At 41.6% G+C, this 26,352-nt stretch overlaps 1 protein-coding gene across 1 annotated transcript in view; it reads left to right on the top strand.

Annotated features, from left to right (window-relative positions):
• LOC124606038 (aromatic-L-amino-acid decarboxylase) overlaps positions 1-25,154 on the top strand; it is a 309,333-nt gene extending 284,179 nt beyond the window's left edge. The window contains exon 11 of the mRNA XM_047138002.1: positions 24,965-25,154. Coding sequence (XP_046993958.1) covers positions 24,965-25,154 — 190 coding nt within the window. The remainder of the gene's footprint in view (positions 1-24,964) is intronic.
• Positions 25,155-26,352: the final 1,198 nt, after the last annotated feature.

Genomic DNA, 26,352 nt, shown 5'->3' with positions numbered 1-26,352 from the left:
TTGCCTGATATGTTGCAGACTAAGCGCTGTTTTGAATCATCTCTCTCCCGAACAAGTGAACTTTAGGAAAGATGTACTGTTTGTATTCCAGTCCCTGTCCGTGTGGACGATGGCTTTTACGTTGATGATGTAGATATATTGAAGTATTCGGCGTCTCTACCAAGCCATGTCACGTAGAAACCACAATTATGTACAAATCTGAAGGCAGTGTCGTCAGTGAAGTTCACCACCTAGAAATGAAAGCTCTTTTATTACTGACACCAACGTACAGCCCGAACAGAAAGTTGTTTAATGAAACATCGAATATTCCAGAATGCCGGTAATTATACGGACATCGAATATTCAAGAATGTACAAGCATTACAACCATAATACATTTAAAGAACACTTCAGAAATGATAAATACTAAATATTAGTGCCGGTCTGTTTTGAACTGGTGACCCGTAGTGTGCCAGCCAGCGACGCTAATCTGTTCCTAAATAATAGGCAGAATCGTCCTCCATGTTTTCCCCTGCTTTGAGAATACGGCAATGTTTACCTTGTGGGCGGTTAACCTATTCTCGCAACTTCTTGCAATATATCTTATAAAATATTTGATATTACGTGTATGAAGTATTCCGAACAGTATTTAATGTGTATGGAGATATTTACAAAGGCCTTTCCATATAACAGAGAAACTGAAATGTAATATCACGCGGCTACCGAAATTAGCGCGGTGGTTTGTAAATATTAGATGTAATGAGGTAGGAACTCGGTACCAATCTTCAAATATGGGTTTTATGCAGTAACAGCCCGTGCCTATTTATTAGTTTTTGACCATATACAAACACTTGCAAAAGTGATGTTTGTTTTTTAATAATTAGCAAGTACTTTAAGAGATGTGAAATTTTTATTGTATAGAGGGGAGAAAAGTAGTTTCATGTAAGAGTGAAACACTTTTTATTAATAGTTCGTCTATCTTTTAAGCAGTATTAATTATGTGTGCTTTGTGGTAGGTTACTTCATGATAGGTTACTTCATAATAGGTTATGTTACTTGTGCAAGTTTCCTCCCAAGGACCAGTCGGCTACAAAAATATCTTAATTATCATTCGTCTTACAGTATCCATGTAAGAAATTGGGTTAAGTGTTATTCAGTTTGCTTATGATAACGATATATAAATACATCGCAATAAATATTCCACCTCTCCACTTTGCCAGTTGCGAAAATATCTCAGGACACGAAAAAAATTTTTTGGATGAAATGCTTCAGTATAGTTTTCGACTTGTGGAAGGAACGTAATTTTGTACAAGCATTTTTATTGGCATACACTACAACCAGTGCCTGATTAGTGACAGTACGCACCTGTTCTCCCTACCGGTACCTCTGACGAGAAAAAACTGCTTGTTACCAGCACAAATTTTGCATTCGCACTTTTAAAATGAGCAGAAAAAAAGTAAAAATAACGTTTTAAGAAGTATAAATGTCAACCGTCTCCCCCATGAGGGTCGCAGTATCGAAGCCTTTCCTTTTTTTATTTTTTTTGTATATATAAAGAAAGCACCGCTTACAATACGCTTACAATACTCAACTGAGAGCCAGATTCTGGCTCCCTGTTGTCTCTGAGACAGTTGAAGGCCCATCTTTTTCTTTGTTCCGAGTCACCTGGAAATCCAAACATGTGAAAACAATTTTTGTAATGGTTAGTACAGTTCACATCTGAGCAGTCACCGATATTTACGACGAATTGTTCAATACATTTCATTAGAAATCTCCACTCGCATTGTGACTCATACGTAAACTACTTGGGGGAAAGTATGGCGGACAGTTCAGCTTCGGTTACAGGAATTTCACTGTACGTCACACTACGTGCGCTGAAGTCGCGACAATATCAAGGTTCTTGCAAGATGTTAAAAATGAAGGGAGAATCATTAAGCACACTGTCTTAGATTAATGAAGCGAATATCTTTTTGTCAAATATCGGCCGAGAACTGAAAATATTGCTTCTGATATTGCAGGCTGGAGCACAGAGCAGTTTATTCGTGAAACGGGATTGCGGCATAATAGGAAAGGAAAAAAAAAAAATTGGCTAGGGATTCAAAATCTGATGTTACAGAAACCCTAAGAATTAGGTTGGCAGTTAATGGATAAGTTTAGAAATACTACACAAAAGATACGAAGAATAATTTCTACATAACACTTTTTATTGTAAAGAACTGGTTGAGCTGAATCATCAGGACAAAGAAAGTTGGGGAAAGATGAAAAGTTCACTGGTTGTGATATTTCGATTCTTGTTCAAGTAATGTTCCTTTTCTAGTAATCTCGTTATCGACAGAGTGCTACATCCCTGGCCATTAATGTTTAGCACCACGAAGGCGACATGCAACAAACGTGAAATTCACGTATACTACCTTCTTCGATATGCAAATGCTCAACACTTCAGCCCAGTCACAAAATTAGATAAGAATAATACCATCTACATTTTGCAGATATGGTAAGATTTTGCAACGGATTTCTCTTTCAGAAATCTAACTGAAGGGTATCAGTTAGAAGATCGTGATATACTTCCTGTAACAAAGAGAAACGTCTAGCAGCAGTATTGTCAGAATCCTGCAGCGGCAGGCTTGTGACCCATCGAGACTTCCTTTTACTGTTCCGTGGTACTGCTGCTTGAGTTGGTAGACACCTCGCGCCTACCATACAAATATGGAATTGATGGGTTCAGAAGAGCTCTACTCAGCAACATGCAGTGGCCCAGAGCGAACAGTGATCGAGATGATAGGTGTGTTGTTCACTCGGCCGTGCGGAATCGTACAGGCACGTTACATGCTTTGAGTCAGGAAATTAGCCTGTTTGCAGAAGAAAAATACCCATACAGACAGTGCAATGACTCTTGGAGTAGCATAGGCTGCTAGAACGGCTACCACTGTTGTGGCCTTCCTTGACGACATCACCATGGAGGGAAGCGCCAACAATGTTGTTCCCAGTGATAACAACAGACGCAGCAAGGACAGCACGTCATCCTTTCAAATAAGTGGACCGAGCGAGATGGCGCAGTGGCTAGCACACTGGACTCGCATTCGGGAGGACGACGGTTCAATCCCGCGTCCGGCCATCTTCATTTAAGTTTTCCGTGATTTCCCTAAATCGCTCCAGGCAAATGCCGGGATGGTTCCTTTGAAAGGGCATGGCCGACTTCCTTTCCCGTCCTTCCCTAATCCAATGAGACCGATGACCTCGCTGTTTGCTCTCCTCCCGCAAACAACCCCAACTTTCAAATAAGTTGTAGTTCCGCCCACACCATAACGATGTATCTGTCGAGGCACCGAAGAGGACGAATGTTGCCAGACTGCATTAGTCATCGTCATACAGACCCAGCACCTTGGTGTTCCTTGGTACACTACATTATTATCTGTGGTTCGCCAAATTGGTGACTTGGACAGCACTAGTTACATTTCTGAGGTGCTGATGCCGAAGATTGAGCCCTGTCTCCAAGGTGACCGTGACGTTATCTTCCAACAAGATAGCGCAAGACCTCGTGTTGCCCGTACTGTCCTGATTTATTCCCATTCAGAGAGTGTTCGACAGTTGCTCTGATCAGCATGTTCTCCGGATTTCTCAGCTACTGAAAACATCTGGTTACGGGTTGCCGAGTGAGTGGCACAGCCGCACTCACCTGGCATTATAACTGATGACACCTGACATAGAGACGAGGTAGCGTGAAATGACGTCTCATATGTCACCGCAACTCAGTTTGACTTGATGTCCTGTCTGGTTAGAGGCAACAGTGTATTAAATTTCGCACCATGTACATCCCAAATTGCCTTCAGATTTGTTCATCTGTTCTTCATTTTACAGTGTATGCGCATGATAAATAAAATTTTGTTGTTTGATATTCCTCTTGGAATTGCAATTTTAATGGCCCGTAGTCTAGATCTTATAAAAGAAATCAGTCCAAACACAGCCTTCCGCTTTGTGCTGCACCGTGTTCCATTCACTACCGAAAAAGTACACAGTAGTTTGAGCTCGAGTCATCTGGAAGTACTGGAACTATACGCACCACGTATCTCACTCTCTCCTGTGACATCGGATGAGGCGCGTTAAGCAAGGTGACACACTCACTCAGTTTCCTCAAACTGCCTGATTCACGGAGCATCTCAGCCTCTATGAAGATGACTAACTTGTGCCGATGGCCCACCTACTTTGCATGAAAATGGGGCTGTAAAAAATAATCTCTCCGTTGTGTTAAACAGTCAGAGCCTACCTACTCATACTTTATAGACGTCACGTTACAGCCAACTTTTATTTCTTGTATCTGTTGAGTAATCTGACAAAATTCCGCTATCAACGGTCTAGTGTCGGCAATTGGTACACATTTTATATCTTTATTACAGACCGAGTCCAGTCCCGGAGGGAACGAAAAATTTCCTTTTTTAAGACATTGAACTCCAAATTCCCGTAAAGAAAATGGCTCATTTACATCTCAGCACCAGTTTATATGAATGATTGTTTGGTTTGGGGGAGGGGACCAAACATTATACGAATGTTAGAATAGTTACGTTAACGGTACGACAATCTGTTAACTGTAAACCACCTCCAAAGCTACAAGTCTCAACTATTTCATTGTTGTTGAAAAGTCAAAGACGTACCAGACCAATACCAAATCATAAACTCTTAGCACAGTTTCCTCATCATTCGTTGTTGTGGGAATTAGAAAAGAAAAATTCTCAGTCAAACAGAATACAGAATTAATTTTTCTTGTGTCCCATGGATGCTAAATTACATCGCTGAGATGTATTATCTCGTGGTGTACAATACTAATTTAACATGTGACATAACATACGAATAATATTTCCTTGTGAGCATTTATCGACAGCCGGCCGGTGTGGCCCAGCGGTTCTAGACGCTTCAGTCTGGAATCGCGCGACCCCTAAGGTCGCAGGTTCGAATACTGCCTCGGGCATGGATGTGTGTGCTGTCCTTAGGTTAGTTAGGGGACTGATGACCTCCGATGTTAAGTCCCATAGTGATCAGAGCCATTTGAACCATTTTAACCATTTCTCGACAAGATTATCTCAATCCACCCATCTTCTAAGAGAGAGATACACTTGACTTGCTCCTAAATTCAGTTATACGAGTTTAGCAGATGTGTCAAATTATTTCGTCTTCAGCTACACTGAAATGCAACATTTCGGTGTGAATACCTATTCGATCGATCATGTCGTAGCCAATTAATTTACATATCTACATAAACTACAACTTCGTGCCTGAATTTACTTTAAAACTGACTGCTACAGTTATCTGCGGTTTTTTGCGATTACTTGACAACATTTCATTGACTCGGGCACACTTCTCTTTTATTGTCAAGCGCTTTCATTATGAAACTTGGAGTATCGTGCACTAGAGACACAGATCGTACGACAGTTCTCACAAGAAGCCCCTTGAGTGCGAGATCGCAAGTTCAATCTAAGTAAGGCTTATTTGACAATGTTAACAGTTGTCACAGGAAAAATATTAGCTGGTAATGACTCACCAGATGCATCAGAAGAGCGACAGGAAATGCGTGTCTGCGAGGTGCAGAGATCAACCTGCTTGGGACGTATGTATTACACTTCACAAAATGGACATCGTCAGCACTCAATAAATATTCAAAACAAACCATTAACTTAAACCATGAACACCGAGCGAAAATGCGTGGCACAGTGATCACAAACGTTCGCACCATCAAGATCGAAGGCGAACTCCTTGGGAGATACAAAGCAAGTAGGACGTTCAGTTAGTTATCCACTGTAGAAGAATGCATATATAATCATACTGGTGTAATTAGGTGATGAGAACTGATAGAATGTGATGGCAAGCAAACGAAGGTGAAACAGTATGTCGTGGAGCTTATCGTGAAACTGGCTTTCCTTTAAGACGTAGCTGCAGGTTGTGCGATAATACCGTATATTTTACAGAGACGGATAAAACAAACCTCCAGGGGATGAATTTGTCCATTGGTTCCAGGTGGAATGAACTGCAATGTCACAAACTTTTCGGGAGGGATAGTTTACTCTACAGGAATATGACTTTTATACGCAGACCAGGAATCAAGCAAAATGGAATTATTTTAACCAACTATTTCCCAAAAGCATAGTTCTAATTCTCTTACGCCCTTTTTCCTTCTCTTGCTTCCTGTGACGTAAATATTCGCTATTGTTCTTGCAAGATCACGTACACAAGAAAAAATCGTAGGGTCCAGAACAACCTCCAACCTGATTAACAGTCGGCGTAATTGTATACGAATGCGTGAAGGTACTGATGTTAGTTGATCTTTATGAAATTCTCTTGATACCTCTAATTCCCAGGGTTCCTTTCATGCGCACTGCCTCTTCAGATCCAGATTGCTCGGAGTTGAAAACAAATTCCTTACTGAACGATGGGATAAGTTTGTTTATCTCATCCGCAAGGGGCGTTCAAAACAATCGAGCCGGAGGCACAATTCCAGAAACCAGTACCTGTATGTTAGAAGTATTGACCCTGCCTGTTGAGACACTTGTCCCACTGTGACACAAGGCGGTGAATAGCTGTCTCATAAAATTCCCGGGGCTGCGATGTTAACCAGTTCCGCACGTACAGCTGAACGTCGTCGACCGAGGTGAATCGTTTGCCCCTCAGAGCCTTTTAAAGGGGACCAAGAATGGAGTAATCACAGGGAGAGAGGTCCGGACTGTATGGAGGGTGGCCCAGAATCTCCCACTTGAATTTCTGGAGGAGTACCGCGACTGTGTTGGCCGTATGAGGCTTTGCACTGTCGAGGAGCAGAATGACGCCACGGGTGAGATTGCCTGGTCGTTTTGATTTGATCGCTTGGCGAAGGGTGGTCAAGGTCTGCGAGTAACGCTTGGCAATTACTGTTGTTCCATTCTGCAAGAAGTGAACCAGAAGTGGGCCATCTTGGTCAAAGAAGAACGTCAGCATAATCTTTCCTGCACTCGTGTGGACGGCGACGTCCAGCTGCACGCGCGGAACTGGTTCACATCGCAGACCCGGGAAATTTTTGAGGCCGCCATTCACCGCCTTGTGTCACAATTGGACTAGGCTCTCAACAGCCAGGGTCAATACTTCTAACAAACAGGTACTCGTTTCTGTACTTTCCTTCCGGCTCGTTTCTTTTGAACGATTTTTCTGGCCAATTCCACAGTCTGCTGTGCATCGTCAAGTTAACGCTTTGTTTGAAATTTCATTATCTTACGTTTTCCAGTTCTGTGGCACTGTTTGAAGTTATGTAACCATCCACTTCTTCCCCTGAATACACTGTAATCTATGTCGCGCAGTTTGATGTGCATAACGTTGACGGTCACTGTCATACGTATCCTGTGAATTGTATCGAGGAACCTTGAAACGCTAGAAGACTAGTTTTTGTAACAAGTGCGGCTTGTCCTCCCTTGAATGAGGAACGGTTATTGTAGATTCAATAATGAAAGGTTTGCTTTGTTTATCGTTGTCATTGCTGTGCTTTATATCAACACCATTAGCACTGTAGCACTGCTGTGAGTTACTCGTCGACTAAGCAGTTCAACTGCGCTCCGTAGCCTCATGCTGTGCTCACAATCAGATACCTCAGTTCTTGTCCCCTGTTGCCATTAGTAGCCAATATTGTGGTTGCAAGATAGACAATATATGGGGCGCCAAACGCCGTAAACATCATTGACCATTAGTGACCACGCACTGAATGGGTTCCTAGTCAGTATTACGAATTTATGTTGCAGCCATGTATTCCATGCAGTTCCGGAAATCGTTCATATCACGTCTCAGTATTTATACTGTTTCGTAGACGAGTAAAACTACTTACGTTACGCATTTACTGAACAATGCTTGTGGTCAGTGTGTTCTGGAAGTTTGTTCGACAACAAATACAAAATTTCTGTCTTCAAACGGGGCAACTGTTTGTTACCTTTTTGGGGCTCCAATCATGGCCGCCAGTTGATTGTAAGCCGGCCGGAGTGGCCGTGCGGTTATAGGCGCTTCAGTCTGGAACCGCGGGACCGCTACGGTCGCAGGTTCGAATCCTGCCTCGGGCATGGATGTGTGTGATGTCCTTAGGTTAGTTAGGTTTAAGTGGTTCTAAGTTCTAGGGGACTTATGACCTCAGCAGTTGAGTCCCATAGTGCTCAGAGCCATTTTTGAGTTGATTGTAAGTTGTAGTTTGTCATTCCTTTATTTATTTTACTATTGAGATTTCAGCTATACAGCTATTTTCAAGTGCAATGGTGAAAACTGAAACCAATAAAACGTATGATAAAGTGCAAGGCATAACGCGGCTACGTTCGATAATCACAAAGATAGTGATTTCTTAAAATATTACTGTTTCAAACAAAATTTATTCTCGTCCACAAGCGCCATATAAAATTAGGATTAGAATGATTCTTTTTGGCCGTGAGACCATGTTCTAGTTTGCTTATAATACAAGGTAACTCGTCGAATGTCTATAGTAACTGTGCGAAATGCTTCGTTGCTGTAAGACCTTATGGATTTTCTTCCAGACTGTTCGCCCACGACATGTAAGTTGAAGATACGCACGGTGGCTACCGAGAACAGCATGAGTTGTGCCTTGCCCCCACATTAGAAAATAGTGCCGATTTTCTTCCGTTCTGGTGGCGTTAGTAAAATCTTTTAGCTATCGTAGCCAATCTTTACATGACCGAAAAAGGTCACTGAAAGGAAAATTTTGTGTGGTTATTATCGACAAGAGTAAATTGACTCCTACTCATTTTATTCAAACGCTGATTCTCACAGGCAACATCGCTGTTCATTTATATGCAGACTTCACGTGATAGGTACAAGCCACTACGTACTGAACAGGCTGTCAATTTTATTCTGAAACATCCACGAACTACACAATTACATGTACATGTATTAGGTCTTCATTTTTTTCCTTTGATAATATTGTTCCAACTAAAAAGTTGTAAATAGTTGGTTCCTAGGTAAAAGCCGGAACTAAAAATATTTTCTCTGAGATTCCCTACTGCGTAGCCGCTATCCCACTCTCCCAGCTCGTCAGGAAAAGAGAGGAAAAGTGAGAAATTTAGAAAGACCCACCACTACTGTTTGGATATGGATTTAAAGACAAAGGGTGCTGTTTCATTTTTGCATCGTAGTCTCGTAAACGTATATAATTTTCATTACCTGTGGTTCCACTGACATAAGCCATACAACTATACGAATTTTATTAATTTTCATATCCAGTTTTAGACTGTTGTAATTTGGTGCGGCAAGGACGTGATGTTTCTCTCTGTTGCAGTCGAAGGCTCTACAGTTCACCGAGTGCATTTTGAATCAGAATTAAAATCGGAGGCCAACAGCTCAGGTTTTACTTCGACCATGATTCAAAACACAACGTGTTCTTGTAAATCCCCTGGGTCTTTTGAACGAACATCTTCCTCTCGTTTTCTACCACTATAGACTGTATAGAGGACTGGTTGTGTCTTCAGTAACTGCTATAAAATTCAAGGTTACTATCACCACCCTCTAATGCAAATGAACACAGTGTCGTCGTCCACGTATGAAATGTAAGAAGAAGTTGTCTAGAATATAAATGTGCGAATACGAACTGAGCTGTAAATATTCAGGCAGAAAACTGAGTAAAACTTTACATACGCCTGCTATTTACAGTTTCTTATTATTGGCGTCTATTGATTATTTCACATGCTTTGCAGCTCTCTGTTTCCAAACAAGAGCAGAAACTGAAACGCTTCAAATCAACAACATAGAGGACAGTACAAATTCCTGAATTATTTCTTCTGCTAAGATCATAATATTTCGTGAAATTCGGAAATATCACATTATTTGAAAGGGTACGCGGAAGGGATCGCCCGCCATCATGTTCACCAAAATATAAAGAATTTGTTTGAAGTTATTTAGAGAACTATGGAAAAGGTAAATTAAAATGGCTGGACCGGAAACCTGCCGTTACTCCACTTGAAGATCAATCCAGCTGGAAATTCCTGGCAGATGAAAACTGTGTGCCGAACCGCAACTCGGACCAGAGACGTTGAATTTTGTTGGAAATGCTCTTTCCGAATGAGCTACCCTACCACGAAGCTGTGTGGGTTGGTACTGAGCCGTACCTTTGCCTGTATAACTCAGCCGGTAAGAAATACATCCACCAAAGACAATATCTCGTTTTCAGTTCCGATTAAGCGACAGTTTTAATCTCCGCTGCAAATTGTTTCTTATGTAGCATCTAATTCTACATACACAAGTCCTTATATCGCCTACGTTGGTGTAAAGATGAGCCGTACGCAGTCGTTATTGCTTGCTGGACGCTATGTAAGATTAATCACTGATTCAGTAAATAAATGCACTGCTAAATGAAGCCTCCATTTTAATGGCATGAGGCTGTACTATTGGTTGCAGAGAACAAAATTACAAAAAAAAATCTTTCATTACCTGTTTATCTGTTGCCTGCTATTAGAGTTCTGAACAGATAATTCGGCGGGTGCCTGATGTCTCCTGCACGAAGAGAAACGGAGAATATTATGCGGTGTGGTTTGCCTGCTTTCTGCCTCTGACCCACATCAAGTGCTGCACCTGTTCTCTCTCTTCACAAATGGCAGTACTACTGCATGCACCACCAGCAGGCACTAATTCTGCTTCCCACGTTCTCTTCTCAAACTGGCTTAACAAAAAACGTTAATACTCTCTATTATTCGTGTTCTATTCGCTATATTTCTTTTAAGCTGCCCATAATAACAATGCTAAGATACAATAATTGTCACTATGTACGTACTAAAAGAAAAACTGATACGACACAGAATCTACAGAGTAGTGATACTGGCAGGTCACGTGGCATACTGAACCTTGCTGCTGTGCATCTCCCCACGGTCCCCTTCCTCAGCTGTGTGCCACACAATCTCACAATTACTACTCAACGCTTTTTAAACAGTATTAACCACAAATATTTTCATAGAAGGAAAAGATGACGATGTTTCTGATGTATAAATAATGGATGGCTTACAATTTGCTGCTTCGCTCTTTATAGCGACAGATGAAAGTGTTGATAGCCAAACATACTCGTGTCACTCCATTTACAGAAATTACTTGTATGCCATTTTCATAGGACTAAGAACTGAAAATAGCCTTCTTTATAATGATTTCAGTGATTATACACCTATTAAAACCAACTTATACACCGTGATCGTCCACCAGATAGTATTTTTTGCTGTAAATTAGCATACAAGACTCTACATTCCATAACTTGAATGGTCCCTTAGTTTGCCGATATTCGTTTCTAAAAATGTTCTGAAACTTACGTAACCATTAAGCGCACCTAAACACTATACATACGTTACTTTATCACTTCAGGGAAGCTGAATAAGTCATAGCATAAAACCTTTACAACGTTATTGCAGTTAGCATACGGGCATGCCCAAAGAGAAGAATTATGCCAGAGGATAAACAATAAGAATTAAAATCACCAAAGCTATGGCAATTAACCGTCCAGTACTATCTACCAAACTGAGACTTGAACCCAGAACCTCAAAAGTAAAGAATAAAAGATTAAGGAAAGGATGCATTTCGAGTCTCCCTCCAACATGCAATTATAAAGTGTCGGTAATTAACACAACAGCGCATATTATTCCGCAAAACAGACTCATTCCGGAAATTTTAAGAAAATTCGTCCCACTAATATAAAAGTAAACGACAGTCAAGTTTAGCAAGTTTTTTTATATTATTAATTTTTGTAGCTGCAATAATAGCTTATTTGCGTACTCTGCTGTTTCATAACAATACCTCTGTGTGGAAACCCTTTCCACATCTCGGCATTCTGAGTACATTCGACGAAATGTAGGGCAGATTCACTGGTACATACTAGGAACCTTAGGAATGCCAGAAAGATAATATTTAGAGCATTTCTGATCGCTGTACTTTACAATAAAATCACTAACAATGAAGCTAGGCTTACTAAACTCCAGAGAGTGATTTCTTGTGTTGGAAGAGCTCAAATGGTTCAAATGGCTCTAAGCACTATGGGACTTAACATCTGATGTCATCAGTCCCCTAGACTTAGATCTACTTAAACCTAACTAACCTAAGGACATCATACACAGCCATGCCAGAGGTAGGATTCGAACCTACGAGCGCAGCAGCAGCGCGGTTCCGGAATGAAGTGCCTAGAACCGTTCGGCCACAGCGGCCGGCAGAAGAGCTCAAGTATGTTGTTTCCAAGGATGTATCACCTTTTTTTAACGGTATGAAATAACGCATTATGGAAGCCTTAACAGACATTTATTTTCAAATGCTATGTGCAGTGAAACGGTCGTTGTGTGCAAGGATATAAAGGTGTAGCACACCTCTCGGTCATCGTTGTGAACTAACGTGGTTAATGGATACTTGCTGCCTTCACTGCTAAAATGCGCGGTTCTAGTGGAGAGCAAAATATTGCTAGAGCTTAATGACAGTAATGACATCTTCTGAGTTACTTGCACTAGAATATTTTAACAAATTCCCTACAAGGTAACTTGCCTCTGCAATCCGTTCTGCAATAAAATTTAAGGGTAGTTCCTCATTCTAATAAACGTAGATCTAATGATAGTAAACATACTTCGTATCATGGTTGTAACCGTTGCATAATTTATCGCTGTAGTCACCTGTGTGTTCTATTTTTCATTCTGTGAAAACAGACCATTAATGACGAATCTCCTATGCGAAATGTTCGCGGCGGTCATTTTAGGAAAAGAAAAGAAAGGTTAAAGCTTAACGTTCAGTTCACGACGAGATCATTAAAGCAACGTTACACTACAGATCCACAAGTGACTGGTTTTGCAGACCACATTTGGATATAATACTGAAAAATAAACCGTAAAGAATGTTGAAGGGAAATCCACTAACCGCAGACCATGACTCTGTGTCTCGAGTGTTGCAGAACATCCGTTACAACATCTTGGAATCCAAAACCATAGCCTGCTTTTCTCCGGCAATTTCCACAATGGTCCTTAGGTTGTTCGACACGTAAATTTGGTAAACAACGTATGACTTTGGTTCTCTCCGTCGTCTGCACTTCATATCATGGATAATGGCTACTAAAGACATCAGTACCGTAAGCAACCAACTGCCGAAGCAGTACTGAAAATGCCAAGGAACATTTAAATTTTGTCATCGGCCCAAAAACAGTTTTCTAATCCAACGCTTACCAATTTTATCAGCGCAAGCACGATTCAAAAATACTTGAAGATGATTATGTTCCAACAATTACCTAGTGTACGAAGCAATGGTCGTTCTCATGAATGATGTCCCCTAGACTTCAATTTAGGGGTCATTCCTATTCCTCATATATATATGAAACACTACTTTCTGCAGATGACCGAAGCGCTATAATTAATTCTGTTAGAGAGAAAGAAAGAAATAGAAGATTTAGTTAACAACATATTCAAAATAATTATTGAAAGGCGCTCTGGAAGTGACTCTTTTTAAGTCAAATTAGAAAAAAATACTCAGCTTTGTTTTGCGACAAATGGAACAATACCAACAATTAATGTAATTAAACAGGACTCAATTAAGAGAATGTTCCAAATTTTACGGTGTATGCATTGATGAAAAATGAACTGGAATACACATGTTACTGAACCACTCAAACAACTAATTTTAGCAACTCTTCCTTTTCATATTACTGCCAGCTTTGAAAACAAGCAGATCAACATTCTAACACATGTTGCATGCTTTCACTGATAAGTATCTTCTGTTATAATTTTTTGGGGTATCCGATGACATAGAAAGAAAAAAAGAAAGAATTACTAATAGAAGAAAAACTATTAGTGAGAAAATATGGTTTACTTAACCACATAACTATGGACGCCTCTTCCAGCTGCTATACATTTTAAGCGTTCCTTCGCGATATGTATATGCATGTATATATGGCATTCGCTAATGAAATTCGTTATAAACGATCCACTACTGCTTGAGAAGAGTTTTATATCTAGACACTCAACACTAGATGAGAGAACGACCTATATTACTCAATACAAAAGCTGTCTTTCGCATACAATGTAAATCAACATGCAGCAACAAAAGTCTTTGCCCATTTGCCCAATAGCATAAAATGTTTGACAAGTATCAAAACAAATTATAAATTTAGTACAAAATCATTTCTTCTGGATGATTGATTTTATCATACCGATGAATATTTATTAAAACATGAAAGCAGATAGAAGTTACAATGTTGGTGTGGTATTCAGTTCACAATGTGGTCAGAAGCTCCATGCTGGTCTGTTCTTTTCTAGTACCCTTATATGTTCGATATTATTGTGATCTACAGGGCGACAATTATTGAGCTATATGAAAAAGATGTAAATTAGTTACAAACTGCGGCGTGCACACACTTTAATCAGCATGTAAATGATGATGTGGCGCAAACGAATAGCGAAATTCTCCATGACCCGCTGAAATATGACCTCCTGAATCGTTGGTTTCAGTTCAGCAATGATTTTGGGGTTATTGCTGTACACCTAGTCTTTACTAAGCCGTAGGAAAAGGAGTCACATGTGTTCAGATGCGGAGAATTTGGCAGCCAATCGAGGCCTATACCAGTGACCTCTGGGTACCCAAGAGCCAGAATGCGGTCCCCAAAGTGCTCCTCCAGGACATCAAACGCTCTCCTGCTTCGATGGGATCGAGCTCCGTCTTGCATGAACCACATCTTCTCGAAATCAGGTTACTTTGGATCATGGGGATGAAATCATCTTCGAAAACCACAGCGATTATTCCGTGACTGGACATTGCACACCACACCGTCACATGTAGAGGGTGAAGAGACTTGTCGATCGCGAAATGCGGATTCTCAGTCGCCTAAATACGCGAATTTTGATTATTGACGAACGCATCCAAATGCAAGTGGGCTTTGACTCTAAACCCAACCATAACTAGCGTATGCTAATTCACATCATGCCCCGCGGCCAACCCTCCAGTTTGTATTTTCTAACACAAACCGTTCAGTAGTTAGGACGATTTTATTTCATATAGTTCAATAATTATCACCCTGTGCATCCACTTCAAGCTGTCCATTATTTTCGAACCTTGGTTCCCCTCTACAATTTCTCCCACCTGTAACCAAGTTAACTATTTTCTTGATACTTCAGGATGTATCCATTAATCAATTCCTTCTTTTAATCAAGTTATGTGACAGATTTCTTTCTTCCTTAGTTAAGTGCATCAGCTGTTCATTAATTACTCTATCTACCACGTAGCCCCAGTTATACGTGTCCTGTAAACTGACGAGTTCCACACGTCGATAAGAATCGTAAAACTGATCTACAGAACATGTGAGGCCTAACTAAGTACTCTGTTTTCAAATGTTTCTTTAGGAAGGTAGTTATAGAAGAACTGCCACATTTTAATTCTCGCACCACTGCAGACATGATTGACATAGATGCTGAGAAATATTTGAAACTGGTCAAATTAACTAAGGCTTCAAGATGTGACGGAATCCCTGCCAGATAGGATCCAGTATTTTCTACTGTGTTAGCACCCATTTTGACCATAATATACCGTAGATTCCTCGAACAAAAAACTGTACCAGAAAGCACTGATTACACCGGACTGCAAGATGAGTAGTAGAAGTGATCCAGAAAACTATTGTTCAGTCTCACTGACGTCCATCTGTTGTAGAATCTTAGAGCTTCTTCTGGACCCAAATGTAATGAAGTATCTCGAATACAAAGACCTCGTCCACGTCAGTCATTATCGATTCCGAAAACATCCATCATGCGGAACACAACTCGAATTTTTTTTCAGGTGACATCTTAAAAGCCATGGGTGAAGCTATTCACACAGATGTAGTATTTCTTGACTTCTGAAAAGCATTTGACTCTGTACTACACCGAAGCTTATCAATGAAAGCACGATCGTATGAAGTTTGTGACAGGACTGAGAATTTCTCGGTAGAAAGGATGTAGCCTGCAGTATCTTGAAAAGCCGTCGAAAGAAGTGGAATTAACTTCAAGCACGTCGCAGGAGAGTATATCCGGATTCTCGTTGTTCCTATTGTATGTAAATGATATTAATAACAACGGTAGGCTTTTCGCACATGTTAATCTATTCTGTGCGGCTGGTCCCGGCGGAGGTTCGAGTCCTCCCTCGGGCATGGGTGTGTCTGTTTGTCTCTAGGATAATTTAAGTGTGTAAGCTTAGGGACTGATGACCTTAGCAGTTAAGTCCCATAAGATTTCACACACATTTGAACATTTTTTTTGTTGATCTATTGTGAGGTGCTATCTGGAAAACGTTGCGCAAATATTCAGTCAGATCTCGATAATATTTCAAAGTGATGCATAGAGTGGCAGTTTACTTTACATATTCAGAAACGTGAAACTGTGCACTTCGCAAAAACAAAAGAACAAAAAACAAAAGAAACAGGTAGCATCTTATGACTATAATATCAATGAGTCATGGCTGCAGTCGGTTAACTCATGCCAATACATGGGTGTAACGCTTAGTAGGGATATGAAATTAAACGATCACACAAGGACAGTCGTAGTTAAAGCAGGTGACAAACAGATGTTCATTGGCAAAATATTGGGAAAATGGAGTTAGTCTACAAAGAAGAATTTTTACAAAACACGTCGCGTCGCAGCCGGCCTGAGTGAACGAGCGGTTCTAGGCGCTGCAGTCTGGAACCGCGCGACCGCTCCGGTCGCAGGTTCGAATCCTGCCTCGGGCATGGATGTTTGTGATGTCCTTAGGTTAGTAGTTCTAAGTTCTAGGGGACTGATGACCTCAGAAGTTAAGTACCATAGTGCTCAGAGCCATTTGAACCAACTTCGTGTCGCATCTTAGAATATTGCTCGAGCGTGTAGCACCCAAGCAAAATAAATCCAACAGGAAATTCTGAGTAAATTAAGAGAAGGGCAGGAAGAATAGTTACAAGTTTGTTTGAGCCGTAGAAGTGAATTATGGAGATGCTGAAAAGCTTGACCTGGCATGACCACGAAGATAGACGCCAACTAGCTATCCCCTGAATTCCTCAGAATGCTGCAAAAACGGGTATTAAGCGAGGTATCTAGAAATACACTTCAACCTCCTATTCATCGCTCCCGTAGGGAGCCAAAAGAAAACATTAGTCTTATTAGAGCGCGCACAGAGGCATTTCAGCAGTCATTCTGACCACGCTCTAATGCTATTAGGACATAGAGATACGTTAACATTTGTTAGAATGCAAACGCTCTTCATAGTCTCCTGCAGAATATGTACTATCTGATGTAAGATTACAAGACAACCCCGTGTAACGCGGAACTGACCACAAGACGTCACAAGAGGCATATCGGCCAACAGAAAAGGACGTGGGGAGGACCATGTTTTTAGTAAAGAATCAGTAACAGCTGAATGGTTCGGTCAAGAGAATTTAGTGAGGTCAGATGAGCAACCATTATTGAACGTGACCTGAGTGGTATGTCAGGAACATTCCAACCCCTCCAGAGGTACCATATAGACTGTTGGCGATGTGTCTGAAGTGGAAACGCGAAAGAAGAACCGCAGCTAAACCAAGACCAAGACATCATGTAATGACAAAGACGAACCATCGAGCATTGTGACTGGTCGTTGTTGAAGTCGCATCTAATCAACGGAAGGAATCACTTGCGGGTTCCGAGGGGCTATCAGCTATCCAACCAGCGCGATGACTCTGAGTAGGTAATTAAAAAGAATGGCGTACAATTTTCGAGTAGCTTCTCATTAGCCACGCATTTCTGTAGTTAGTTCTAAGCGACGCTTGAGGTGGAGTTGAAAGTGGCAACACAGAACTCTGGATGACTGGTAACGATTTGGAGTGCTGAATCACGCTGTACTCTGTGGCAATCGGATGGACCGATGGCTGGAAAACGTTACTTCCAATCATATGTCGTGCAAACAGTGGCTCACGGTGGAGGTGGCATTACGGTGAGCCTAGAAAACTTAAAACGCAGAAGGATAACGATACTTTTTACAGCACTGTGTACTGCGTACAGTAGAGGAACAGCTCGGAGACGATGACTGTGTATCAGGATGACAATGCATCCAATCATAAATCAGTATCTTTGGAGCAATGGTTTTTGAATAATGACATTGCTGAAATAGATTGGACAGTGGAGAGTTTCAGCCTGAGCCCGACAGAAAACCTAAACGATGAGTTAGAACGTCGGAATCACTTCACAGCCCAGCGTCCATAATCACTGCTTCTAGTTTCGGCTCCTCCGTCCTGTGGCAGAATGGGGTGCAGTTCCTCGACAAACATTTTGACGCCTGATTGAAAGAGTCCCCAGCAGAGAACAAACCCTAGTAAAATCTGAGGGTGGACGTACCCCATATTAATGTCTACTGATACGTCCCGGGTACCTTTTATCAGATAGAATAGATGTTACGTTATAAGTTGCTTCTGTATCTCAGGCCTGACACCATACCGGGCACGTCATTGGATTGCGGCGCTTTGGCACAGGCTGTGACGGTGACACAGTGGCTGGTGATACACTGTAAGCTATCTATAAGAATTTAACTATAAATGAAAATACTGTATATTCTTCTTCAAAACCTTTCTCTTCGTGTGACGTGAGCCTGAGACGTTGTATTCAGTTACTGAACGACACCGACGGCTCGTTAGCTCTCTGTTGCTCATGCCAACAGTGTCGTGAAACAAAACAAACTGAAATTTAAATAATGAAAACTAATCTAACAAAATGCCAAAAGTAACTAATTGAGTGCTCTTTGAAGGTTATCTTACAGAAACTCAATACTGAAAAGTACTTTCTGAAAGCTGCATGACTTTAATTGCAATTTATGATTTGAAATGTCCACAAAAATTAAATACTGCTCTACTCGGAGGAAAAAAAAAAAACTATCTGAGGTTACCTACAGCGTTCACCGCAAATTAATCTGCTTGCTCAGCGCACTACCTGTTTATTTTGACTACAAACTGTTTCCTCATAAGAATGCAAAGTGAAATCTGTCCTGAAATAAAAGTAACTCATCTCATGCACAGCTTGCTGTTTTGTGTCTGGTGTACTGACGTTCTCGAAGGCAAATTTAAATCATCAAATGCAGCAGCAGCTAATGAAAAAATAATCTACTCATTACCCAATTTGTATTTTGCTCCTCAGAAACAATCTGTGGCTTCGCGTGGAGCAAGGTGCAAGGCACAAACGACAAAATATTCAAAACTTTACTAACAATGATGGAGGGGCGTTTCATTTTTAGAAAATATTCTTGAAGAAATAATTCTGATTAGTTTCAAAAAGACTGTATAACATAAGAAGACTCTAACTGTTATGATGACGACTAACGAGACTTCGCCGATGACGACTGGTGGCCAATGCTACATAGAAACATAAATCACAGCAGGTTTGACAGTAACGTCGATAAGGTGCTGGCTGCATGGTCTGGATCTGCAACGACTAAAATAATTAGCAGTCGTTGGTAAAAAATAATATATATTCTATGTAACTGGTTGTACAGGATTCTTCTTGACCGCATACATGTAATTATAAACAGATAGCTATTGAGGCCTCGTATCACTAGCAGTCGAGATGACAGGCATCTTATGAGCACGGATGTAACGGATCGTGCAGCCACGTCTCGATCCCTGAGTCAACAGATGGGGACGTTTGCAAGACAACAACCATCTGCACGAACAGTTTGACGACGTTCGGAGCAGCATGGACTATCAGCTCGGAGACCATCACTGCGGTTACTCTTGACGCTGCATCACAGACAGGAGCGTCTGCGATGGTGTACTCGACGACGATCCTGGGTGCACGAATGGCAAAACGTCATTTTTTCGGATGAATCCAGATTCTCTTTGCAGCATCATGATGGTCGCATCCGTGTTTGGCGACATCGTGGTTAACGCACATTGGAAGCGTGTATTCGTCATCGCCATACTGGCGTATCACCCGGCGTGATGGTATGGGGAGCCATTGGTTACACGTCTCGGTCACCTCTTGTCCGCATTGACGGCACTTTGAACAGTAGACGTTACATTTCAGATGTGTTACGACCGTGGCTCTACCCTTCATTCGATCCCTGCGAAACCCTACATTTCAGCAGGATAATGAACGACCGCATGTTGCAGGTCCTGTACGGGCCTTTCTGGATACATAAAATGTTCGACTGCTGCCGTGGCCAGCACATTCTCCAGATCTCTCACCAATTGAAATCGTCTGGTCAATGTTGGCCGAGCAACTGGATCGTCACAATACGCCAGTCACTACTGTTGATGAACTGTGGTATTGTGTTGAAGCTGCACGGGCAGCTGTACCTGTACACGCCATCCAAGCTCTGTTTGACTCTATTTCCAGGCGTATCAAGGTCGTTATTACGGCCAGACGTGGTTGTCCTGGGTACTGATTTCTCAGAATCTATGCTCCCAAATTGCGTGAAAATGTAATCACATGTCAGTTCTAGTATAATATATTCGTCCAGTGAATACCCAGTGAATACCCGTATCGAACGTTGATACCACACTAACAACTACAAAATTCTCTCAATACCAAAAAAAATCAAAGACATTTAAGCTAATTGCGCTACTTGTGACATAATGAAAAAAGGAGATCAAACTAACACTAACCACGAATGTTACTAGTTGTCTGTGGGACGAAGATTTCCTTCAGTTAATAGTTCTGACAAACAAACATTTCATTCTTGCGCATGCATCGATTACCTTGAAAAATACTTCCAAAAAAATCTTCGCCATGAATGGAATCTAAGAAATGTTCACCTCCGTAATAAAGTATTCTTCTTAATTTCTTTCAGATTCACAAATATGAAATCCCCTTATCTAAAAACGTAACTGCTCGCTACTTTGTCTCAAATAAGAATGTCACAGCGCTGAATAACCGACCGGTGACCAACCGAATCGCAGATAAATTTGAACACAGAGTCAAGGATCTCATTCACTACTTGTGCAGCGCGCTCATTCATGTTTCTCCCAGTACGGTAAAGGTGAATTATTTACATTGCGCAAAACATCTACATCTACATCCATACTCCGCAAGCCACCTGACGGTGTGTGGCGGAGGGTACCTTGAGTACCTCTATCGGTTCTCCCTTCTATTCCAGTCTCGTATTGTACGTGGAAGGAAGGATTGTCGGTATGCCTCTGTGTGGGCTCTAATCTCTCTGATTTTATCCTCATGGTCTCTTCGCGAGATATACGTAGGAGGGAGCAATATACTGCTTGACTCCTCGGAGAAGGTATGTTCTCGAAGCTTCAACAAAAGCCCCTACCGACTTACTGAGCGTCTCTCCTGCAGAGTCGTCCACTGGAGTTTATCTATCATCTCCGTAACGCTTTCGCGATTACTAAATGATCCTGTAAGGAAGCGCGCTGCTCTCCGTTGGATCTTCTCTATCTCTTCTATCAACCCTATCTGGTACGGATCCCACACGGTGAGCAGCATTCAAGCAGTGGGTGAACAAGTGTATTGTAACCTACTTCCTTTGTTTTCGGATTGCATTTCCTTAGGATTCTTCCAATGAATCTCAGTCTGGCATCTGATTTACCGACGATCAACTTTATATTATCACTCCATTTTAAATCACTCCTAATGCGTACTCCCAGATAATTTATGGAATTCAGTTGCTAACCTGCTATATTGTAGCTAAATGATAAGGAATCTTTCTTTCTATGCTTTCGCAGCACATTACACTTGTCTACATTGAGATTCAATTGCCATTCCCTGCACCATGCGTTAATTAGCTGCAGATCCTCCTGCATTTCAGTACAATTTTCCATTGTTAAAACCTCTCGATATACCACAGTATCATCCGCAAAAAGCCTCAGTGAACTTCCAATGTCATCCACAAGATAATTTATGTATATTGTGAATAGCAACGGTCCTACGACACTCCCCTGCGGCACACCTGAAATCACTCTTACTTCGGAAAACTTCTCTCCATTGGTCAAGACATTTGGTCAGGTGACTACAGGGTTATAAATACAAAATCAAATAGGGGTAATGCAGGAGTAGGTTTAATAATGAATAAAAAAATAGGAGTGCGGGTTAGCTACTACAAACAGCTTAGTGAACGCATTATTGTGGCCAAGATAGACACAAAGCCCATGCCTACTACAGTAGTACAAGTTTATATGCCAACTAGCTCTGCAGATGATGAAGAAATTGATGAAATATATGACGAGATAAAAGAAATTATTCAGGTAGTGAAGGGAGACGAAAATTTAATAGTCATCGGTGACTGGAATTCGTCAGTAGGAAAAGGGAGAGAAGGAAACATAGTAGGTGAATATGGATTGGGGGGAAGAAATGAAAGGGGAAGCCGCCTGGTAGAATTTTGCACAGAGCATAACTTAATCATAGCTAACACTTGGTTCAAGAATCATAAAAGAAGGTTGTATACCAGGAAGAATCCTGGAGATACTAAAAGGTATCGGATAGATTATATAATGGTAAGACAGAGATTTAGGAACCAGGCTTTAAATTGTAAGACATTTCCAGGGGCAGATGTGGATTCTGACCAGAATCTATTGTTTATGAACTGCAGATTGAAACTGAAGAAACTGCAAAAAGGTGGGAATTTAAGGAGATGGGACCTGGATAAACTGAAAGAACCAGAGGTTGTACAGAGTTTCAGGGAGAGCATAAGGGAACAATTGACAGGAATGGGGGAAAGAAATACAGTAGAAGAAGAATGGGTAGCTCTGAGGGATGAAGTAGTGAAGGCAGCAGAGGATCAAGTAGGTAGAAAGACGAGGGCTAATAGAAATCCTTGGGTAACAGAAGAAACATTGAATTTAATTGATGAAAGGAGAAAATATAAGAATGCAGTAAGTGAAGCAGGCAAAAAGGAATACAAACGTCTCAAAAATGGGATCGACAGGAAGTGCAAAATGGCTAAGCAGGGATGGCTAGAGGACAAATTTAAGGATGTAGAGGCTTGTCTCACTAGGGGTAAGATAGATACTGCCTACAGGAAAATTAAAGAGGCCTTTGGAGAAAAGAGAACCACTTGTATGAATATCAAGAGCTCAGATGGCAACCCAGTTCTAAGCAAAGAAGGGAAGGCAGAAAGGTGGAAGGAGTATATAGAGGGTTTATACAAGGGCGATGTACTTGAGGACAATATTATGGAAATGGAAGAGGATGTAGATGAAGATGAAATGGGAGATAAGATACTGCGTGAAGAGTTTGACAGAGCACTGAAAGAACTGAGTCGAAACAAGGCCCCGGGAGTAGACAACATTCCATAAGAACTACTGATGGCCTTGGGAGAGCCAGTCATGACAAAACTCTACCATCTGGTGAGCAAGATGTATGAGACAGGCGAAATACCCACAGACTTCAAGAAGAATATAATAATTCCAATCCCAAAGAAAGCAGGTGTTGACAGATGTGAAAATTACCGAACTATCAGTTTAATAAGTCATAGCTGCAAAATACTAACGCGAATTCTTTACAGACGAATGGAAAAACCGGTAGAAGCGGACCTCGGGGAAGATCAGTTTGGATTCCGTAGAAATGTTGGAACACGTGAGGCAATACTAACCTTACGACTTATCTTAGAAGAAAGATTAATAAAAGGCAAACCTACGTTTCTAGCATTTGTAGACTTAGAGAAAGCTTTTGACAACGTTAGCTGGAATACTCTCTTTCAAATTCTGAAGGTGGCAGGGGTAAAATACAGGGAGCGAAAGGCTATTTACAATTTGTACAGAAACCAGATGGCAGTTATAAGAGTCGAGGGGCATGAAAGGGAAGCAGTGGTTGGGAAGGGAGTGAGACAGGGTTGTAGCCTCTCCCCGATGTTATTCAATCTGTATATTGAGCAAGCAGTAAAGGAAACAAAAGAAAAATTCGGAGTAGGTATTAAAATTCATGGAGAAGAAGTAAAAACTTTGAGGTTCGCCGATGACATTGTAATTCTGTCAGAGACAGCAAAGGACTTGGAAGAGCAGTTGAACGGAATGGACAGTGTCTTGGAAGGTGGAAATAAGATGAACATCAACAAAAGCAAAACGAGGATAATGGAGTGTAGTCAAATTAAATCGGGTGATGCTGAGGGAATTAGATTAGGAAATGAGACACTTAAAGTAGTAAAGGAGTTTTGCTATTTAGGGAGCAAAATAACTGACGATGGTCGAAGTAGAGAGGATATAAAATGTAGACTGGCAATTGCAAGGAAATCGTTTCTGAAGAAGAGAAATTTGTTAACATTGAGTATAGGTTTAAGTGTCAGGAAGTCGTTTGTGAAAGTATTTGTATGGAGTGTAGCCATGTATGGAAGTGAAACATGGACGATAACCAGTTTGGACAGGAAGAGAATAGAAGCTTTCGAAATGTGGTGCTACAGAAGAATGCTGAAGATAAGGTGGGAAGATCACGTAACTAATGAGGAGGTATTGAATAGGATTGGGGAGAAGAGAAGTTTGTGGCACAACTTGACTAGAAGAAGGGATCGGTTGGTAGGACATGTTTTGAGGCATCAAGGGATCACAAATTTAGCATTGGAGGGCAGCGTGGAGGGTAAAAATCGTAGAGGGAGGCCAAGAGATGAATACACTGAGCAGATTCAGAAGGATGTAGGTTGCAGTAGGTACTGGGAGATGAAGTAGCTTGCACAGGATAGAGTAGCATGGAGAGCTGCATCAAACCAGTCTCAGGACTGAAGACCACAACAACAACAACTCTCCATTGAGAATGACATGCTGCGTTCTGTTATCTAGGAACTCTTCAATGCAATCACACAATTGGTCTGATAGTCCATATGCTCTTTCTTTGTTCATTAAACGACTGGGGGGAACCGTATCGAACGCCTTGCGGAAGTCAAGTAACACGGCATCTACCTGTGAACCCGTGTCTATGGCCCTCTGAGTCTCGTGGACGAATAGCGCGAGCTGGGTTTCACACGACCGTCTTTTTCGAAATCTACAGAGTAGATTTCTAGTCTCCAGAAAAGTCATTATACTCGAACATAATACGTGTTCCAAAACTCTACAAAACCTTAACAAGACGTACCGCGTGTTGCAGGTTCCGGCACCTGGACACGATGGTGCGGCTGAAGGCGCAGCGCGGCAGCAACAGCGGCCAGGGCAGCGGCTCCTCCAAGTCGCCCTCCCCGGAGCACGAGAGGGACCGGGATAAGGAGCGCGACAAGTCGCCGCGCCGCTCCCCCATCATGGGCCGGCGCCAGCCGTCGCCCTGCAAGGAGCACCACTGAGCCGCCCTCACACTCGCTCTATTTTTCCTTCACTCCGCTCTTATACTTCTTGAGCCCGTTAACTCTCCGCCTGACTTTATAGCGCCTCCGTTTAGAGTATGTTAGAGTGCCTACATACAGGGTGAAGCAGCTAAGACAGGGAACCCCAAATTTATTCTGAATGAATAAATATAGTGAGATGCGGCTTTCTCCAAGTGTCAAATTTTCTGACGTACACACGTAATTTTTAACGTCTACAGCTACTATAGCTACCACATCATGACTGCGACATTTCTTTCTTAAACTGACCTATATTAATTGGCATTGGAAACAACCTTCGAAGAGGACTTCCGTTACATAACAGAGTCAAAACTTGATTGCCTATCAACAAGATGCCGCGTGCCACTGATCCGACTTCAGCAGAAGAGGATTCACGGACGTCTATTTTATTGTACCTAATGTAAACACACACATAATTCAGGTATGGTCCGTGTGTTCATTATTATGACTGTTATGTGAAAAGGTCAAATGTTCACCTGGTGCACTGCTGCATGCCATGCAGCTATTACGAACCGACAGTAGTGCATCCTCAACATCTGGTATTACTGGAGCGCAGGTCCGCATGTAATGACGGAGACCAACCATCGAGCATTGTGAATGGTCGTTGCTAAAGTCGTCTCTAATCAACGGAAGGAATCACTTGCGGGTTCCGAGGTGCTGTCAGCTATGCAGCCAGCACGATGACTCTGAGTAGGTAATTAAATAGAATGGGGTACAATTTTCGAGTAGCTTCTCATTAGCCACGCATTTCTGTAGTTAGTTCTAAGCGACACTTGAGTTGGCGTTAAAAGCGGCAACACAGGACTCTGGATGACTGCAAACGATTTGGAGTGCCGAATGACGCTGTAATCTGTGGCAATCGAATGGAAACATTTGCGTTTGACTGATGGCTGTAAAACGTTACTTCCAATCATATGTCGTGCAAACAGTGACTCACGTTGGAGGTGGTGGTGGAGAAACGGTACGGAGACGATGACTGTGTATCAGCATGACAATGAATCCTGTCATAAACCAGCATCTTTGGGGCAATAGTTTGTGAATACTGACATTGCTGAAATAGACTGGACAGTGGAGAGTTCCGGCATGAACCCGACGGAAAACCTAAACGATGAGTTAGAACGTCGGAATCGCTTCACAGCCCAGCGTCCATAAGCACTGC

This window comes from Schistocerca americana, chromosome 3 (assembly GCF_021461395.2).
Source record: "Schistocerca americana isolate TAMUIC-IGC-003095 chromosome 3, iqSchAmer2.1, whole genome shotgun sequence".
NCBI lineage: Eukaryota > Metazoa > Arthropoda > Insecta > Orthoptera > Acrididae > Schistocerca > Schistocerca americana.
This window is presented reverse-complemented; position numbering and strand designations above follow the sequence as displayed.